The 21,656-nt window shown below is 35.3% G+C and overlaps 1 protein-coding gene across 16 annotated transcripts in view; it reads right to left on the reverse strand.

The window, feature by feature from the left end:
• Mycbp2 (MYC binding protein 2, E3 ubiquitin protein ligase) overlaps positions 1 to 21,656 on the reverse strand; it is a 231,364-nt gene that overhangs the window by 74,331 nt on the left and 135,377 nt on the right. For all 16 annotated transcript variants that reach the window (XM_026788400.1, XM_026788403.1, XM_026788402.1 and 13 more), the window contains 11 exons: positions 19,695 to 19,920; positions 18,606 to 18,724; positions 17,965 to 18,052; positions 16,067 to 16,116; positions 12,953 to 13,125; positions 12,299 to 12,443; positions 9,753 to 9,968; positions 9,152 to 9,207; positions 5,719 to 5,834; positions 2,365 to 2,462; positions 1,582 to 1,698 (listed from right to left, as the gene is read on the reverse strand). In XM_026788400.1, coding sequence (XP_026644201.1) covers positions 1,582 to 1,698; positions 2,365 to 2,462; positions 5,719 to 5,834; positions 9,152 to 9,207; positions 9,753 to 9,968; positions 12,299 to 12,443; positions 12,953 to 13,125; positions 16,067 to 16,116; positions 17,965 to 18,052; positions 18,606 to 18,724; positions 19,695 to 19,920 — 1,404 coding nt within the window. The remainder of the gene's footprint in view (positions 1 to 1,581; positions 1,699 to 2,364; positions 2,463 to 5,718; positions 5,835 to 9,151; positions 9,208 to 9,752; positions 9,969 to 12,298; positions 12,444 to 12,952; positions 13,126 to 16,066; positions 16,117 to 17,964; positions 18,053 to 18,605; positions 18,725 to 19,694; positions 19,921 to 21,656) is intronic.

A 21,656-nucleotide genomic window follows, 5' to 3' on the forward strand; every position in this document is an offset into this window, starting at 1 on the left:
TTAAAATACATCTATCTTTAGAAAATGGTATTTCTATAGGTTCTGATTACAGTGTTCAATTGAGGTTTTTCATGCTCAAAGAGCAATTTTTCCAGTTTTTTACTGAAAAGGGAAAATAAATTAAACACATAAACTTCAATGAAAATATCCTATAAAAATTTCAAAAGATTTCCCAAACTGTTTGAAACAAGTGCCTTTCAAAATGGGTGGTAATTGCACCCAACTACCAATTATGCAGAGAAACTTTCCCTGCCACCTGCTACATCTTTCTATTTCCACTAAATCCTCTGATATGTCTGCATATATAGTTCTGGTTATATCTATTTTATTATAGGTCACTGTTGTCAATATCATGAGTGGAATTTTAGATGGCACACTATTCATTCATTCATTCAGTGTCAGGTTATTTCTTCTGGAGTTACTGGCCCCCAAATGTTCCAATGCTCTTGGTGACGCTCCAGAATTGATGGTAAGACTATTGTTGAGGACATCACACATGTGGCTCAGAGCACAGAGTTATCAAGCTGGCACTCACCTGAGTCTTCCTCCCATTGCCTAGCGTTCATGTTTGAAGGTGCTATGCACACAATCACCAGCCCTACTCACCATCATCTACGCCAGGGCACAGGCCTTAGAGGAGAGTGTACTGCTTCCGTACTAGATGGACATTGCAGTAAACTGGCACCTAAGTAACTACAGACCTGAGCACATCTCTCAACCCTCAGAAACCGCTTTTATTTTCTTTTTCCTTTGTAGCAGGTGATTAGCAGCAACACACAACTATTCAAGATGAAGTGAAACAGAGACTGCTAAGACTTAAATGGGAACATGTCTTATCACGTCCACTCCTCCCAAGCCTCAGGAATCATTTAAGAAGATAGGGAGGAAAGATGGAAGAGCTACAAGTGATCAATTATGACAGTGCAGCTGCACACATGAACTTGTAGTAGTTGAGAAAGCATCCACAAGATCGGCACAAGGTCCAGCCAAAATCCCTGCATGAAGAAGGGGACCATGCCCCCTGCCTGGTAGGCTCAACTTTTCAGTGGTGACCACCATCCAAGAGTTTATGGCCAGCACAATGAGGACTTGATGGGTTGAAAAAACGTAACATAACAAAACAAACAAACAAAAATAAGGACTGGAGAGATGGCTCACTGGTTGAGAGCACTGGATGTTCTTACAGAGGACTCTGGTTTGATTCCCAGCACCCACTTGTGTTGCACAAGCATCTGCAACTTTGGTTCCAGGGGACCTGATGCCTCTACTGGTACCAGACACACATGTGGTACACAGTCATACATCCAGGCAAAACACTCATATACATAAAATGATAAAATAATAATAAAAAATACAAGACACAAAATTGGGTAGGTTGGGGAAATGGATCTGGGAGGAGTTAAGGAGGTAATAAATGATCAAAATACTGTAAAGAAAATTTTCAAAGAATTGATAAAAAATAAGATAAAAAGGTTCCCCAAATGGTTTAGAACCCAGTAATATTAAAACAGTTTCCTTCTTATTATGTAAACGTTAAAAGTAGTGTCCAAAATAAATTACTAATATATATTTATAAATTACCTCATCAATAAACGTAATAGTTCCATTGACTTTCACTATGCCAATCTGCTCACTCTGAAGGGAAGGGTGGCTCCGGATACGAAGACCAGCACTATCCTTGGCCACAAATTTTCGAATCTGACAACAGAAAAGATACGGTAGTGATAGAGAAAACACAGACTGTCTATTTGCTAAGTAGTATGTCATAAAATCAACAGGCCTGAAAAAACTACAATCCCCAAAAGTTTCCTCACAATCATCTGTAGTTAGTTTCCTTCTGCTATAGTTTTATTGCTATAACAGCAATAAAAGTATATTCTAAGTACTGAAGAATATTGGATACCAAAGTTATTAATATATTTATGATTTCCAATTTTAAGTATTGATGACATATACCAAAAATATAAAAGGTGACTTTTTAGAAGGACATGTTTTTAATCATTGTTTTGTTTTTAATAGTTTACACTAATTCCTTTATCTAGTTTTTAGATGTAAGGAAATTAATGTTTCTTTTAATGGTACCGAACATTTTAACCTTGAAGTAAACTTTCTGTCAATACTACACTTTTAATATCAGAAAGTACATAAAACTATTAAAGAATACACAAAGAAACCAAAAAGTAAAATTCTACAATTTGAAATGATTAACTCTTATGAATGACTCTTCAGACTGATTTAAGGACACTGAGAATTCAAATACTAAAATAAATCAAGTGAAATATTAGCTACTTGAGGGCTACTTTGAGGCATCAATGAAAAATGTAAAATTTTGACAATTCCCCTTTTGATTTTACCCTCCCTTACCTTATTTGGTTGAGGGTCAGCCTTTGGCTTGACCAGCTGAGTTCCTGGTGGGATCATTCCCTTTGGTGGATCTTTTACTTTTACTTCTAGGCCAGCATCTGTAAGAAAAGTAGCGTAATTATAGTATTTGACTACAAAAGGTAGGGGAATTGTGAAATCTAACCATATCATAGACTATTTTTATTTTTTATGTTATGTGAACGTTTTGCTGCCGTGATTGTCTGTTCACCACATTCATGCCTGGTGGCTGCCGAGGCCACAAAAAAGCATCACGCCCTCTGGGACTGGAGTTACAGCTGGTTGTGAGCCACCACGTGGTGCTGAGAAGTGCAACTGAGTCCTCTGGAAGAGCATTCTGCACCTTTAACTCTTAAGTCATCTCTCCAGCCCCATATCACAGACTATTTAGCTGGAACATATGGAATGCTCTTACACAAGTTCAGAATGATAAGGAGAAGCCCCTTTGTGCCAAGTTCTATCCAACAGCAAGAGGTCACAACACTATTCACTACCCACAGTGGTAAGCTCTGTGACTAACAGATAGCATGATGGCAGATGACAGGGTGATAAAACGTGGTAGGAGATATGAGACTCTGGTGCTGTTCCACCTGAGTTCTTACATGAGCACCATCTAACTTATGTGTCTCAATGTGTTCATGTGTGAGACAGGAATGACAATACTATCTACATCACATTATAAGAATTAAAAAATATCTACCTGACAATGTACATGTATTAAATGTTCAATAATGCTAGTTGTTGTTATTATTATTATTATTATTATTATTATTATTATTATTATTATTATTATTATCTGCCCTTGTCTGTGGCCAAGAAAGGTGCTAGATTAAAGAGAGCTTAGAAAAAGGCTGAGTTAGGACAAAAGGAGCAAGAGTCGAGTAGGATGCTTCTAAGTAAATGTGTCCCTTTACTTCAGTTTCAACATAAAGCATACACCCATTATCTTTACTCCACTACTGCCTGAGATTGAAGACTTTATCTATTAAAGCCATTCCTAACAGTCAGTGCTTTAAATATTTTTTAACAAGAATTATGTTTCATTATAATTTTCCTCTTAATGGAAAATGGATTCTTCTCTCGTACATTACATCCCCACCAGTTTCTCTTCCCCCCACCCCCCTAGTGCCCCCCTCTACTCTCCTTTCCCCAGACCCACTCCTGCTCCACTCTTCTTCAGAAAAGAAGACCAACAGCTAAAAAGGACAAAACAAGATACAATAGAGAAGGCAAAGCTCTCATATAAACAGACTGGACAAGGCAACCCAACAAGAGGAAAAGAGTCCCAAGAATAGGCAAAAATGGTCAGAGACACACCTGCTCCCTGATGTGGGATTCCCCTCTGTATGCTGTGAATACCATTGGTTAATAAAGAAGCTGTTTCGGCCTGTGCAAGGTGGTATAGAGCTAGGTGGGGAAAACTAAACTGAACGCTGGGAGAAAGAAGGCCGAGTCAGAGAGACACCATGGAACTGCCAGAGGGGAAAGACACAAGCTGCCAGCTGGAACCTTGCTGGTAGGCCATGAGCCTCATGGTAAAATATAAAATAATGGAAATGGGTTAATTCTAGTTTTAAGAGTGAGCTAGAAATATGCATAAGCTAATAAGCCAAGCAGTGTTGTAATTAATACAGTTTCTGTGTGGTTATTTCAGGGCTGAGCAGCTGGGAAAAACAAGCAGCCTTCTTTCAACAGCTCCCCACTCAGAGGAGTCCCATAAAAGCAACAAGCTAACAACCATATCATTTTTCAAAAAAAAAGATTGTTTCTCTTTTTCCCTTTCCACTTGGCTGTCCCTTTTGATAATAAAGGAGAACGTGGCAAAGACTATGAACTAAAATCTGTCTGCTGTTACAGTTCCTAACATATTCTGTACATATTCTATATACCTAATGTGAAGAACCTCTATCTCAGGAGCCTCCTCTCCATTCCTCACCTTTTGCTTTTCCTCCCTTTCTTATCCCCTACCTAGTTCACAGCCTATTCCTCCTTGGAATCTGTACAGAGGGAGCACATACAATTGTTTTCTGTGAAAATTTGGATGACCTCACTTAATGTAATGCTTTACGGCTCCATCATTTTTCCTGTTGAGTGAAATCCTATTGTGTATATATGCACATTTTCATTTTCTATTCTTCTGTCAGTGAACAGTTAAACTGATTCCATTTCCTTGTTATTGTGAATGATGCAGAAATCAACATGAAAGTGTAGGTGTCTCTCTATTACTAACTAGTGCCTTGAAACTCCTGCTGAAATCTGTATGTCTAGACTTCTATTATACTTAAAGTAACTTTTACTTGTCTATTTAATCTCAGCAACACAAATTTTTAATGCTTGGGAATATTTTCTCTCATAAAAGGTTTTAGCAATGTGGTGAAATAGAAGAGATTGTGACAAAGACTTGTATAATTTACATATCTGATGGCATACAGTTACAAATTTTATATGCCAAAACATAAAGAACCTCTTTGTCTCCAATATGAAAATAAACAGCTTACAGTACAGCTTCCCAAAGGATATTACAATGCTATTTTACTATTACAGTTATTCTTTGATGACATCAATATATGATATTTTTATTCTACTATTATCCTGTTACACAATGAAGCATTAACACATAAAAGAAATCAAGTTTTTTTTTAAATTTAGTGGGAATAAAATCTTAAATAACAACATCTACTAAGTAGATACTCTATGCAGGCACTGTATCAAAACTGGTACAGAGGTGGACTATATGGTATCAGCTCTAATCAGGAGAGAGTGACTGAAGAGGGGGAGATGAGGCATGTATAGGATAGTGCAGGGATAAGGAGGACATCATACCTCACTGACACACTAGAAAATGGGGCAAAGACTGATGATAGCTACAATGAGTGATCCAACACTATGAATTATCCTCAAATGATATGATCTTTGCAAAGTACTAATTAAATGTTCATTTTGAAAGAAGAAAATGAAGACACAAAGAAGTTATGAAACTTTTTTATATGTATAACACAAAGAGTGTTGCGGGAGGTCCTTCCGCTCCTCCAGTCTATAGCCGCTAAGATACCAGCCCATTGGGGCGTGGTCTCTCTCCCTTTAAAAAAGCGGCCACTTCCTTCTCTCGCTCTCTTCACTTCCTGCTCGGCCGGCGACTAGACTCCCTTTCTGGTTGTACAGAGGGCTGACGGTGATCTGTAAGTTTTTTCCCCTTTAAATAAATACTACCCTATTAATCATAATTCCAAACTGCTGTGGCATTGTTTGTGACTTACGCTTTCAAAAGAGCAAACAACACAGGGATGATCTCAATTCTAGTTCTTTGCAGCAACTATTATTTAAAATGATTTTTACCTATTTCAATGCCATCAATGGTAACATGAATAGTGTAGAGGCCAATAGCCCCTGGAGTCCAGTTTGCACAGTAAGTCCCATCATTATTGACACGAATTAGCATATTTTCACTGGGCCTGAAAAAACAAAACAAAATACAGGTGGATATCAAAAAATTTACTTTTGATTATGCAGTTAGGATCATTTGGTGTTTCAGCAAATATCTGTCTGTATTATCATACTGCCTGGCAATGCTAGAGCCATCATAGTATGCTCCCAAACTTACAAACAAGTGAATGTCACTTTTTTTCACCTTAAAGCCCCAATTCTTCCACTTTCCTTCTGTCAGCTGAAAATGATTTCATTTTTCCCTTCTGAGAAAATAGAAGCAATTGGCTATAATCTCCATGAAGGAATCAGATTGTTAAATCTATTTTGCCTTATTTTTTTTCTCCTGTTCCAATTGATGGAAAAGCATGGCTCTTTATCCAAAGCTAGTTTTTCCAATCGAACTGTGAATCTGGTCTCCTCAGTCACCTTACTTTCTCTCACTCATTATTTATTTTTCCTACTCTACTAGGCCCTTTTTATTATCGTAAAATGTTTAGAATTTTCAGTCTTAACCCTTGCTCCTCTCTAAGAATGCTCTCCTTTCTAAAGAAGTCTTTTGTGTCTTCCCCTACACATGGACACTCACCTAAGACTCCCTCCTTTTCTGTCTACTCTTCTACACCTGGCTGTTTCTAGAACTCTGCTCCTAACACTTTCAATCAATCAATCAATGGAAACAAAACAAAACAAAAAAACAAAAAGGTGAGGTTTGTCGGTTAAGTCCATGATCAATTTTAAAGATCACTCTGAACTCATGCTTACGAAAGACGACACATTTAAAAGGACAACTGGTCATGGCAGCTGCTGACATCAGCCATTGGTGTCATCCCATGCTTGACCTGAAGGCCATTTGTCTTCCTCAGCAGTCTCTTGGTAGCACTTATTGGTTGGTAACTCTCACTTTTCTGAAGCCCTGTCCCCTGGCTTCTGTGACTTCCTTCTGGCATTCCTTTCACCTCATTAGTCATTCTTCTGACTGTACTTTAATTTACAAAACACCCAGGGATTGAGTCTAGATTTTCTTTTTCTTGAATCATCTTTTTAGTTGGTTAATGACCTATCCATTAATATTAAATATCATTTCTATATATGACTGTGAAATTTACTTTTCCCTTGACCTTCAACTATTTGCAATTTCAGTTGTATCGCCACTTAAATATTAAATATATGAGAAGTAATATGAAATCTCAATTTTAACATATATAACAAAAAGCTCCTATTTCTCACTAACCAAACATACACTTTATAGATCAATACAACACAGGAAATATATAAATACCTGTTTATTCTTAGGAATTGCTGATTGTCATAAAAATTATAATAAATATCAGGAGTCAGTAAACACTTTATGTAAAAATTTGTTTCTTAGGCAAAAAAGTCTTTGTGGTAACTACTTCCTTTGATCATTGCACTGTAAATGTAGCTACCGAATGAGCAAATTTGTGAGAACATGCAGCAGGTCAGATTTGGTCTGGGAACAAAAATTGGCTGGAATCTGTTCTATGCTGTTCCAAAAGGCAAAGGACATCCATTGTTGGTGGGAATGCAAACTGTGTGGTGGTTTCTCAGGAAACTGGGAGTCAACCCACCACAGGACCCAGGAATCGCACTCTAACCCGTCTAGACCACCCCATGTACACAGTTTGGGAACTTAATATTCTTTCTCTGGTATCTTTGTTTTATGTTGTGCATTAGTAATACTATAGCTGACTAAAAATAAAAAACACTAGAAAGTCTACATCATATAAAGGAACACTTTATTAGAGATTTCAAGTAAAAAGTCACTTAAGAAGGTTAGGTATCCATTCTTGGTATGGGCATTTTATTTGTTAGCATGTGTTATCTTGTTGAGGTACTGTCCTCCCTGGTACAAAATGACTCCATATAAACTCATGTGTGTGTGTGTATGTGTGTGAGTATGTGTGAGTGAGTGTGTATGTGTGTACATTTTACTAATTCTTTGAATCCATACATGTAACTGCCCTGCTTTGTATTTTGTATGGAAAAGAGGTTCCTGGAAGTCACCAACACCTCTCACCCTTATCATTCCATCCCCCTCTTCTGTGAAGATCCCTGAGCCTTGTGAGGGATGTGATAAAAAACAAAACAAAAGCCCAGTTCATTTTAGGCTGACTGCTGCATACTCTCTTGTTCTCCACATGTTTTCCAGCTGTGAGTTTCTGTGTTAATTGCAATCTACTGCAAGAAGCTCCTTAGATGAAGCCCATATATGTATGTACATGCATACACATACATATACAGAAAGCTTCTATGATAGTAGTTTTCACATGGTATTTTCAAAAGGTCTTTAATGTTTGCTATTCCTCCCCATGTTACATCTTCTACACTGCCCTCCCATTCTCTAATCCTTTTAATCCTTTGGTTCCCTTATTCCCTTTCAGTTTTATGTTAGTGTATTCTATGCCCCTTCTCTAGAGTGAACCCCACCACGCTGACACCTCCATGAGCCCTCACTAGTTTCTAACCACTATCTCTTTTTGAGATATTGACCAATAGAAAATCACAGACTGATAAACATTACAAGTTACTGCCACTGCTCTTGGTCACTCTCTGAAACTTATTAGGTCTTATCACCCTATTTTGAAGGCATTACATATTTGAGTTATAAAACACAGAGAAATGAAGACAGTGACTGATCTGGAAGTGGAAAGCATAATCATCAATCTCATCCAGCAGAGAATCCTGAGAGATAATGTAAAGACAAAGATAATGGCCATTGGTCAATAGTGACACAAATATCATGGGACAACCCATTTCTGATTGGATTTAAGTCCTGTTCTACAATGTGAAAACCAGAACTGGTACCATTAATGGGGCCAAGAATCTGTGGCTATGGAGGTCATAGGTCATATGGGAGAACTAATTACTATTATTCTGCTAAATGGACATGGTATTGAAATGACTACTGATTAAATATTGATATACTCATAGATCTCAACCCTCATCCAAAATGCTTCTTACTGTAGACAGCAATTAACAGAGACTCACGACTGGCAAACATGCAGACTGAAGGACTTTGGAGCGATCAACCTAAAATGAGCCTTTTATTTTTATTTTATTTTATTTTATTTTAAACACCTCTCACTAGGCTCAGGGATCGTCAGGGAAGAAGGGGATGGAATGGTAAGGGCTCAAGGTGGTGTATGACTTCCAGGAACCTCTTTTCCACACAAGACACAAAACAGGGCAGTTGCACACATGAACCTAAAGAATTAGCAAAAAATATTTTAAAACAAAACAAAGTAAGAATGGAATTTTTGATGATTTCAGTTTGGATTATTAGGTTTTAGTTTTAGCAACACTTTGAGAAAGCAATTTTTACCTTTTAGGAGTTGGTGATGCAAAACGCAGCTCTTCAAATGAGTAGTTTTCATATACCTATAAGAAAGAGACAAGGAACATTGTGTGCAATGCTAGAATATCCAATAAAGGAACTGAGCACACTATCCATTTACACAGGAAAAAAAGAAAATGGCAAGACCACTTGAAAAATGAATTCCATATTTGATAGAGATCCAAATGAAAACCAAAACCAAAACCAAATCAAAAACTTTATGATATGATTGTTAATACTGTCTACTTGACAAGGCCTAGAGTCACTAAAGAGACAAATGTGTAGCTGGCTATATCTGTGAAGAATTTTCTAGATTGGGTTAACTGAGACAGGGAAAGGATTTCTAAATGTTGATCATAATAAAAAGGAGAAAATAAGTAGCAGTATTTATCGCTCTGCTTTTTGAATGAGGATCAAATTTGTGCAGTTTGCCTCCTGTGCCTGCAACCATGCCGCCCCACCATGGCGGGATGTTGTAAGCAGAATAAACCCTTCCTTCCTTGAATTGCTCATCAGGAATTTTGTCACAGAAACAATAAATAAATCAATGGTCAAAGATTAATATTTCTGATAAGTAAAAATAAATTACCTTCATCATTGTTATGGCAATGTATCGTGCCTCCTTTACTATCATTGGCTCATAGGAAACATCCAGCTTTGGTGACGCCAACCCACCGAAAGTCATGTCGGTGTTAGAAGGTGCTGCTGCTACTGCAGGGCTGCCAGGGATCCGCTGAGACTTCTTTACTTGCTCTTGTTGCAAAGATGTTTTCTTCTGAGAAACAGGTACAGCTTTCACTTCCACCTATTCACAATGATATAAAGATCAAATACATATAATTATCCTTGACACATCAAGAAGAAGCCATTTACAATTACAAAGTCAATGATACAGGCTTTATTAACACTGGTTCACCACGGTCATTTCCATTTCCAGGAAGACCTCACCTCTTTCTTACACTCAAACGGTGTAAAACAGAGGTGCCACTACTTTAGAACAAATAATCAGGGTTTCAAAACATAAATATTAAATCTATCATTAGTATGATATTGGGAAAGAAAACAGAAAGAATGTATACTGAATTCTTTCAGGAAGTAATATTATTTTATCAGATAATTCAAATATCTCATAGTCACATCTTATTTGTAAAAATTTGTCTGAATTATTGATGTTAATAGTCTACAAAGGGGACTGAAGAGATGGCTCAGCAGTTAAGAGCACCGGCTGATCTCTCAGAAGACCTGGATTCAGTTCCCAGCACCCAAATGGCATCTCACTACTGTGATTCCAGTTCTAGGAGATCTGGCACACTCAGACAGACATGTAGGCAAAATACCAATACATATAAAAATAAAGAAATCTTAGAAAAATTAGTCTACAAAGAAAAATATTCTCATTAATAGAAATCTTTAGAATTGATGGTTTAAAATATACCAGAAATCTAAGGATGTCTGTTTACTTTGGGCAAGAAAAGCATAATTAGACAGCATACTTCATAATTTATGCTACTGATTTTAACAATCTAAACATTGCAACTTAGTTTCTACAATGATAAAATGTAAATATCCTTCATCTACCTACTTTATACACAGGAATTTTCAAAGGCTTATTAAAATACTAAAAATATTGATTGTTGCTAACAACTTTTCATAAATATTTTGGAGAGTCTGGGAGTGTAGTGTGGTGGCATAGTATGTTTAGTATGCATGAGCCAAAGAAAAAGGCAACACTTGCCAAGAACTATAACAAAAAGTTCTATTCTGCTTTTGCTTGCTTATTTGTATACTGTTAAAAAGAACACTTGAATTATAAGTAGCCCCATGTTTATAACACATACAACAAGCATATCATATCATGGGTACTACTTTTGAGATTACCAAAACTAGTTAATCCAAGAATATGGATCACCCCACCCAGTGTGCATGGGAGGAGATTAAGGTGGGGGGTATTTCTTAGTATCCTGGGACTCTCAAGTATACCAGGCTGGCTGGCCAGGGAAGCACAGGTATACATATAGAAGCATATTTGTAATCAAATGTCTTAAGTTTGAAAGCATTTGTTTTCTGTTACACTTTGAACTTTAAATAGTGGTAAGATTCAAATGTTTTGCCGCAAACAACAAAGATGAGACAATACATAGGATATCATGCTGAGTGTATATGCATGTCACCTACCATACTATAGGTGCTCCAGAACATATGCCATTCTATTTTTGCTCCCATGTTTGGGTCACGACACAGACTGTTTCTGTGAGTTGGGATCAGAGTGTTTAAAGGCGCTGTTAAATGCTGACGTATGCTTAGTATCAGAGTCAGATGTTTTTATATAAGTTTAGTTTTTCTGATCTTAACTGGTATGAACAGTGAGTCAATCAATCATTTTTTACTGAAACAGATAAAAGACTACATTGCTATTGTGTTTTGTTCATGCTACATATTAAAGAAGGTATAAAGCAGCTGAAATAGTTTTATTCAAGTGATAAAAAAAATTAGTGCTCTCAAACATAAGAAGATTATGTGCCGGGCGGTGGTGGCGCACGCCTTTAATTCCAGCACTCGGGAGGCAGAGGCAGGCGGATCTTTGTGAGTTCGAGGCCAGCCTGGTCTACAAGAGCTAGTTCCAAGACACATAAAAGGTTTAAATGAAATATTTGTATCGATAGTTTGTATCACTAATTTCATTTAATATAATATAAATATCTGTATCAACTAATATCTTATGTTTAAAGTATATAATGTTTTATTCATTAGTATATTTGTATTAGTCATTATTTTATAATTTCAATTTATATATTTATAATTTGTCTATTAAGTTTGAGTTATCAATATTATCTTTAAAATGGGAATTCAGTTAAGAGCAGGAAGTATGAATCTTTTAATAAATAGAAAAAAACTAAACAATGCATTCAATCCCTCTTTACTAGAGACCCTCCCTCTATACAGCTCTTCCAATAGACAATTTGAGCTGTCTTCTCTGCAGCCGCCATAGCACACACCTAGTCCTCATCACCTAAGCAATTCTTCCGTGTCCTCCATTATATAAAGGCAGAGAGAAGGGCAGGTGACTTCTGCAGACTTACCATTCAAACCTTATCAGACACAGCAGTCCAGGTGTGGACATTCACACACAATTACCTTCATGTTAGGAACATGGACCACCTCTCCATACTGGTCTTTCGTTTGAACAGTTATGGTGGTGGGCCAGCCACAACGAACATCATCCTTATTCAGGATCAAGGATGTCTTCTGAGGATCAGCATAGGAATCCGGCTGAAGCCATCTAAAAGAGTTAAAAACAAGAGAACATGAAATTAAGCCAAACAAACTAAACATGTATTTAACAAAGTGTTAAGCCAGTGTTATGATTTCTGATTAGTGACAGTTACAAGTGTCTTCCTGGGAAGCAATTAATGTAAGTCCACTAGACATTCACAAAAAATGCATGAAGTGGTTTTAAACACTAAAGTGTAATCTCTATTAAATTTAATCTCTATTAATTTAATTTAAAAATTAAAACCAGAAACAGGTTAAATTTTTATTTTATTTTTTTATTAATAAGCTATCACCAGCTAGCATATTTTTCTTTTCATCCAAAAACAGCAAATGGAAAAAACTAATAAATCCTTAACTGTTATATATTTTAAAATATCAACTTTTACTACTTCACATTCAAAACACATAATCTGAATTACTGAAGGGATTATTTTAACATCAAAATGACTATTTCCTCCTTTAACTCCTTCTCAGAGATGAATACTTAAATGAAATCAATTTTCATATTAAAAGTACCTTGCAAGCCTTCCACCACTTGATCCTGGGACACAAGCGATGAAATCATCCAGAAAGGACTGCTCGTTGCTTTGGATTTGAAGCGGTAAGTTTCCTTCAAGCGCCTCTAAGATGGTTGGTGAATGAGAAAGAGCCAAACCCTTTCCAAGGATACCTGAGTGAGTTTTGCACACCTATCGGGAATAAAAGAACATGTATCTTACTTATTATTTATTTATAAAAAGGTTTCACTATGTAGTTTAGGCTGGCCTTGAATGTAGGATTCTCTTGTCTCGACCTTCTGACTGCAGGGCTTACAGATCTATGACATTACACACAGCAATATATTAAATTATAAACATTTCCACGAGCTTTTCAACAAGCACAGCTTTTTTGGTATGTCTTTTTGGAGAAAATAATTCCCTCCTATGCTTCAGTCTTACTGTCTTTAGTCTATAAGGTACAAATTATAGGAGGGAAATACTGTTCTCAGGAATAGTACCAGTTGCCTGTCTTCCTCAAAATTCATCACTGCAAACTCTCCATGCTAGATGGCATGGCACAGCTCCTACGTTACATGCACATCCGGCAGGGCCACAGCTCCTGTAGGCAGCTGTGGGAATCTCCTTAATTTTCAGTTCCCATTGCCAATCATAGGTAAGCTGTGGTTACTGTCTTGGGGAGGTGACCTTAGGACCTAGGTCTTTAAAGATTGGGTTGCACATATAACTCTGGAATATAAGTCTTATGATAGTTAAGGAAAATAGGAAGAAAAAAGTGAAATTTTAGTTTTCACCCATCTGATAACTAAAACCCTTTCTTTCTTTTGAAGATCTGCCAGGAATGCTGAGACTCCAGAAAAATTATAACAAATTAAAAAAAAAATAATAGAAAAATGTTACCCTTTCCAGGGATATTTATTCATTTAAAAGTAACTTTTCATTCCACCAACCATGCAACTCTAAACAGTTTTGTTTATTATTTTTTGTTTTGGGTCAAATGGACTTTAGCGAAAACCCTGGTTATACATATGTTATATACTCTTGAATAAACAAATTACCATATCAGCTGGTATTCAAACCATACATCTCTTAAGTGATAGCTATTAAATTTAAGTTAAATAATATGTATAAAATACCTACTACAGTGTTTGAGAAATAGAACATTGTTTATATATGTTATATCACACCAACTACATAACAAGTCTATTCTTTCTTTAAACAGTATCGAGTCTAAGTGTTATTTTATATAGACCATATTCGAGGAAATAATAATGTATGAATTTCTTAAAAGCCCACCCCTTATTTTTTTGATTTTTCGAGACAGGATTTCTCTGTAGTTTTGGATCCTGTCCCGGAATTCACTCTGTAGACCAGCTGGTCTCGAACTCAAAGAGATCTGCCTGTCTCTGCCTCCCAAGTGCTGGGATTAAGGTTTGTGCCACTACCTCCAGGCTTGAAAACTGTTTTAGATGTGAATGAGACATGACATATACCATTTGTTAAATGTTTGTTAAATTATTATTTTTGTTCCCTAAAGTACAAAGACTTAATATTAAACATGTATCTATACACATACATACACACACCTAGTAGCTTTTTAAAATCTCAAGAGTCTTTTAAATTACAGAGCAAATCAGAGCTCCCTATGACTATAGCAAAGTGGTCAAAGTAATGGATTTTGTCAGCAAGCTATCAGAGGTAAAATTCCTTTCCAGTTGTGTTTTTCTAGGCAAGTTATCTAAGTGCTTTGCTTCAGTTTTCTGTAATGGAGACAAAAGTATCTGGCTTATAGAGCTGTGTGATGACTAAATGAACTAAAGTAAATCAGAAAATTTATAAATATCGCTTGACAAATTAACACAAATCAGTGTTTAATTCCCTTTGATCAATTAATTTCAGGAAATAAATGTAAAAGTATAACTTAGAATCAGTGGAATAAGACAAAAGCTTTTATGTCTCAAAACCAGATTCTTAGATAAATCATGTAAATTCTGTGAACTTTAGATTCTGTAAGATGAAGAAAAGAATCAATACTAACTCCAAGGAGTAACTGCCAAAATACTAGAGAAATAATATTAAAGGTACTATAAACTACAAGTGTACAAATTATTATGTAAATAAGCACACTGCTAACTACATATACCTAGTACAGGATATAGGCCCCATCTAAATCAATGCTACCCTTATGCGAACTCAATATTCTCTGATATATGGTAAAATTGGGAAAATTAGGTCTAGTAAAATGAATCTTTTATTTTACAAATACAACCTTTCTATTTTGGGCTATTATGTGATCATTATGAGTTACTGCTGATAAAACAGCATATTTTTAAGGAGTATTTTTCCTTAATAAAATTAATATTTGTGGGAAAAAGTGTGGACAATTTTGCAAATTCATGAAATTTTATGGTCTGGATACAATGGAATCAACCTATGCTTTACCCTCATGCTGTTTCACTACACAGCATTAACCCATCACTGATGGCCTCAGTGTACAGTCTACATAAATTCTCAATTACTACGCCCAATATCTAACCTAGGATAAGCAGGCATTATAATTTGAAAATACTGCTTACTAGACTCCTCCTAGCCTTCAGTGACTGCTAGCTATTTAAATTAAGAGTACTTAAGCTAAAAGAATATAACGATCTTAGTAATATAAAATAACAAATTAATAAAGAAGTCCAGTACTTCAATGAAAATATATATTTATCTCCATTATATTGTCAAATGTTCTACTTAATTAATGTTTCTACAAATAAATACATTAGTAAATAACAAGGCAACAAACTGATGCTTCCTAACTGTGAGAGCCAAATGGTTCTATGATGTTATGAAACTGACGTCCTTTGACAAATGCTTTTTTTTGTTTGTTGGTAGAAAGACTTTCCAGATATAAATAAAATGTGCACAGCTCTGAAGAATATCTCTGAATCCTAGCCCTTCATTCTCCCCAAGCACATGGCACTAAGTGTTCATATGGGCCCTCTCATCATGAGGAAACTTACATGTTTCTAGAATACCATAAACAGAATGGAGTGCTTAATCACTGAGTCTTATGTTAAAGAAAACAATCATCTTGTTGAAATATTTTTAAACTAATGAACAAAAGTTAAAATGTTTAGGAAAATACCTGCAATGCAGCCTCTTCAAGAATTTCAAGATCTTCCTCCAACTCGTTACCTGTTATGCAAATTAAAAAGATTTACTAAAATATACTAACCTTTCCAATCCTTTGTATTCCCTATTTGTTTTTGTAATCATGTTATTATCAATTGAATAGATTTACAATTCTACATACAGTAGTTTAGACCTTAAAATGTACAGCAATTTTGGCATGAATATAAGCTATAACAGTTAAATTAGTAATTGAGTATCATTCTCCAAACAATGGAAAGAAATTGGCATGTTTAACCCGAGGTACAGATGTGGCAAGTGGCCTGATATGACTATGAATGTGGTCTAACACAAAATCATAGCTACAACACTATGAAAATAGTTTTGTATATAATTTGTGTGTGTGTGTAAGTCAATGGCATGGTTCTTGAGTGTGAATTTTGTAGATGATGTCATATTTCAATGTAAAAAGGTTGTGTAAGTCTGAGACAGTGACTATATGAATATATTTATGTGTGAAGTTTTATATTTAGTATATTTTTTTGCAAAAACTTAAGCTAACTTTTCTCACTGATTAACAATATAGCTACATTTCAGGTAACAATGATGACTGATAACATCCTAAGGTATTACTTACCTATGTCCTTCAGCATTTTCTCTTTGATCGTGTAATACAGAACGTTTTATTTATTGTGTTTTCTCTGACAGCTATAAAACAGTAATATGGCTCAGGGGAAACAGTCCAACTGACTAGAAGAAAGTGTGGAATAATATATTCTGATCATAACAGTTTCCCTAAAGCTATCCACTGCCAACAGTTCTTACGTATTATTCTAGAAATTTTACATGCAAATCTTAACTGCATGTGTGTATGCCAATGTACATAAAGGTTAAAATGCATAAACTCATACATAGATATGATGCTGCCACCAAGAATGTGACCTTTTGTGAGAGCTTATTTTTTTCATGTAATATAATATAGAAAACTTTCTCAAGCCATATAGTTACACTTTATCAACTCCACAAACTCCAATTAACTATCTAACAAGGCTCTAAAACACAGATTTGGTTCCAGTTAGGTTTGGTAACAAAGGCACTGCTATCTTCATCCTTAACTCAATATATATATTTTGATTGTTTCTGTAAGTAGGCAACAAAAAACAGCCACATCAAGACAGGCGGTCGTGGTGCATGCCTTTAAGCCTTTAACCCCAACACTTGGGAGGCAGAGGCTGGTGGATCTCTGTGAGTTTGAGGCCACTCTGGTCTACACAGTGAGTGAGTTTTAGGACAGTCAGGGCTGCTAAACAGAGAAATCCTGTCTTGAAAAACCAGGAGAAAAACACACAAACAAACAAACTCCCAGTCACATCAAATAGTAAAATGTTAATAGCTATTGAGAAAGTTCTTCCAATAATGTTGCTAATAATTCTCTTCATATATAAAAATATTAATAAATTAAGAGAACAGCACAAAGGGCCTAATAAAAAGCAGAACTGAAGAAACTGAGACTGAAAAGGAGCAAGAAAGGAATATAAGAAGAAATGAGAAAGACAAGTATTTTAAAGAAGTAAAAGATGGAATGAGAATTTGTATGGACTTTCCAAGTGAAAAATAAATATGTGTATATATAAATGTGTGTGTATGTATATATATGGAGGGTATACATAAATGTATATATATATATGCATTATATGTGGAGGATATACATATATATTAATCTGAGTAAAAGGTTTAGGATACCCTTAAGTCCATTTAAACAATATCAGTGTACAAAATAGTTATTACTCATATGTACATTTAGTCACAGAATTTGTGCTGAAAGTTTATCTTCAAATGTTCTGTGATAAGTATGTCTTGCTTTTAAATTTTCTTCTGAATCCTTAGCAACACCTCTTACTTAACTAGACTCACCGATAGGAAGTGCTAGATCCTTCTTCATCAAAGCTGCTGCACAGACCCCACCGAGATTGGCTAATTCTTTTTCCAGCTGAATAACTCCCTGTAGAATTAAATTCACTACTTAAGAAATGTTTGAACATGGGTTCTGAAAACACTGTAAATCAAAGTCAAGCTCTGCAGATAAAACTGGTAAGAAAGATGCTTAGCTGGCAGCTGAGAGAGAAAAAGATTGAATATTATATGCTGTTTGGCTTTATACCTTCACTGTTGAAATCATTCTTATTCATATTTAAAAAGATTATGACCTTGGCATTTTTTTTTTTAGTGTTTGATTTAAAACATGTAAGAATAGTTCCATGTTTTAACATAGGACTTCTAGGATAAGTTAAGCCACTTAGTAAAGCTAGGTTCTGTCATTACGAAAGGTAAATCCTTAGCATGGGGCACAGAGTTATTCTTCAAAGTCTGCTTCACTCACACGAGGCCATGTTGCACAAACTCAGCCCGCCCACGTGTGATGAGCAACAAAACATTAACAGACAATTAAACTACACAACATTTTAAACAGAAACCTCTAGCTTGCAAGGCAACTTAAATCAGAGAAACCTTGAAAAAAGCAACTGTTATTAACAGATTGGGAAGATACTTCTTACCTCATCAGGGCCAGGGCTAAATTCATATCCAATTGCAAAACACTTGAAACCATAGAAGGAGGCTTTATCATCTTTCACATAATCTGAAGCAGTTTCCAGTGAAAAAAGGGCTTCATTTCCTTTAAAAAAGCAAAAAGTGTGTGTGTCTGTGTGAGTAAGCACCAGTCTCTGTTAGTAAGTCAAAATATGAAAGAACTTGATAAAATTTACTATTTTATCATATAAATATAAACAATTCTTCAAATCAGTTATTAAAAAGTAAAGAAGACTTTTTGATGGTGAATTCTTTATTCACTTACACAAATCATATTAAAAGCATACTATCAACAATAGAACTATCCCTAATGAATGGATGCTAATTTCCATTATAATCAAATCCATTTCCTTAATCCTACCCTTAAGTTATATCAGCATTTTCTTCAATGATCTATCAGTTACTGAGTACCTAGGCTAATATACTCTGTTTTGAGTTAAGTAATCTTCCTCTGTGGTAAGTGACATTTTCTGATCTCTTAGCAAATTAACCATTCAACAAAAGTGGGTTGGAGTCAAAGGTAAAACTCTAACTCATTAAGACTAGATTATAGGAAAAATGACAAAACTTCCTTGTATGGTTTTAAGTGTTTGAAAAATTATTGTTAGCTGTTTAAAATTAGACTACCACAGAGACTAAAGAGTTTAAAAACTTCACCTTCTTTAAAAGGAAGGCATAAACAGCAGAAATAAGTGCATGCACATGTACACAGACACACACACAAATCTTCAGAGGAAGGGCTCGAATCCTACTTCTGAGAGACAGCATTTCCTGGGAAAATAGAAAATCAAATCCACTTTTTTTTTCTTTTTGGAATTCATTCCCAACTATACGGAAGATTCAGTATTAACTTTTCTCCCCTCAAAATCTTCAAATAACCACTCTTCAGAAATTTAGAGCCCACTATGCCCTTCATTCAACATACCTTATTTTTCTTGATTGAAACCAAGACCCAGAAGTCTTTAATAATTTTCTCTGCAGTTAAACACTTTCAATAATGCATCTTTAGTATAATACATGTATTATATTAACAAAACATAGAAGAGATGATTCACCTGGTAACACTAAAACCATAGTAGGCCATCCAGAGGATCCTGAATATTTCTTTAATTCTATCCATGAATTAAGATTTTCATGAACAGTTGTCAATTTTGGTCCATATCCTGAATTCTGAATAGTTCTGACGGGAATAAGCAAGCGGAGGACGTCTTCTGACTGTGCAGTACCACACTGAGGGTCAAATTCGATTGTCATCCACCTAACACATTCTGGGAATGTCACCTAGCAGTACAAGAAGATATAAATTTATATGCACACAACTATATCTGCTGTTGTATGTATAAATACATGTGTACTTATGCCTGCAGTAAATGAAATGGGAGAAGGACACACCACAAAAACAGAGAAACAAAGTGAAGAAAACAAGACAGATTGTCTCATAATTCAGTTTTGGAGTATGCAATTATTTACATATTATAAAACAAAATCCAACTTAAAACAAATTCATACAACAATTCTATATTGCATAACAAGAACCAGAGCCTGTTTCTCTTTTAACTGGCTCATTCCAGAGCTTAAGCAGGAAATGTTAAGTCTAAATATTTGCTTGTTCCAGGGAACAAAGATGCAAGAAAAAAAACCAGGGAGAGTCTAAAGTCTTAGTATGGTAAAGTGAAAACTCACATCCAGCTGAAATATGGGGCCAGTTTCCTCAATAAGCGAAAGTTGAGGAAACCAAACGACAGAGATGGAAGGGGATGAATATATTTACAGGGATTTAACATGTCTCATAAAACAAAAAAAAGTTGGGGGGGGGAGGTATTAGAGAAATAAACAATCCCAGATATATTTATTTATGTGAATTCAAATTCAAACAAACACATAAAATATGCATATTTTATAATATTAAGGAATTGCTCATTTTCAGTGTTATATCACTATAGTTATTTTAGAGAATTCTTACATTAGAGAAATACAGAAGAAAATAACATGAATTGTTTTACGATAATATAAAAGGAAAGGAATGAAGTAGAAAACAAATGAAACGGTTTGATTAAGGGCTTAAGACTTGAACCAGGAGATGAGTAAGTAAGCTACTGCATTATCTTGTCTACTACTGGGTATCTCCTATTTCTACACCAAGTTGAATGTTTTGCAAGAACAAAATCAATTGAAAAAAAACATGATTTGCTCTCATTTATTTACTAAAAGGGCTTGAATAAAATAACTTTAAATTTTAAAATATTTCACTTTTATTTTTTATATAATATTCTAAGTAGACTATTTTCAATTTTCAGAGTTTATATTGTAGTACCAATAATGCAAGTTTTACAAAGTATAATTTAAATGCTAGGGAGATAGTTCTGTCTGTAAAGAGTTTGAGGACTAGAGTGTGGTCTCCAGGACCTATGTCAAACAACATAAACAAATGCTGGGCATGGTGGTACAAGCTTTAATTCCATGGTTTGGGAGGTGAAGAAAAGAAGATCATTGGGGTTTGCTGGACAGGCAGGCTAGTGCACTTAGCAAGTTCTATTTCTGTGAGAGATCTTGTTTCAAAAACAATGTAGTAGTGCTTAAGAAATAACTTGGGAGGCTGCCTTCTGGTCTCTTTATCCATGAACAAACATGCCCACAGGAACACATATAAAAATACTATTTACAAATTTTAAGATTTATATTCACTATAATTATAATATAAAGCACAGAGTTTAGCATTATATACTGCAATGCTGTTATTTTGTAAACAACTCTCAAAAACCTATCAAAGTATAAAATCTGTAAGGTAAAGTTTTGTCTTCCTAGAAAGCCCACAGACTTAAGATAAAACTATTGATCTTAAAAAAGAAAGTAACAATAAAATGACTCTTGATGACATTCTGCTGTACTCGTAGACCTGTGCAATATTCATTCATCATCAGAGAAGCTTCCTTTCGCACCAGAAAGGGAATACAGAGACCCACAGCCAGACATCATACAGAGAGAGAGAGAGAGAGAGAGAGAGAGAGAGAGAGAGA

Source organism: Microtus ochrogaster, unplaced genomic scaffold (assembly GCF_000317375.1).
Source record: "Microtus ochrogaster isolate Prairie Vole_2 unplaced genomic scaffold, MicOch1.0 UNK2, whole genome shotgun sequence".
Taxonomy (NCBI): Eukaryota; Metazoa; Chordata; class Mammalia; order Rodentia; family Cricetidae; genus Microtus; species Microtus ochrogaster.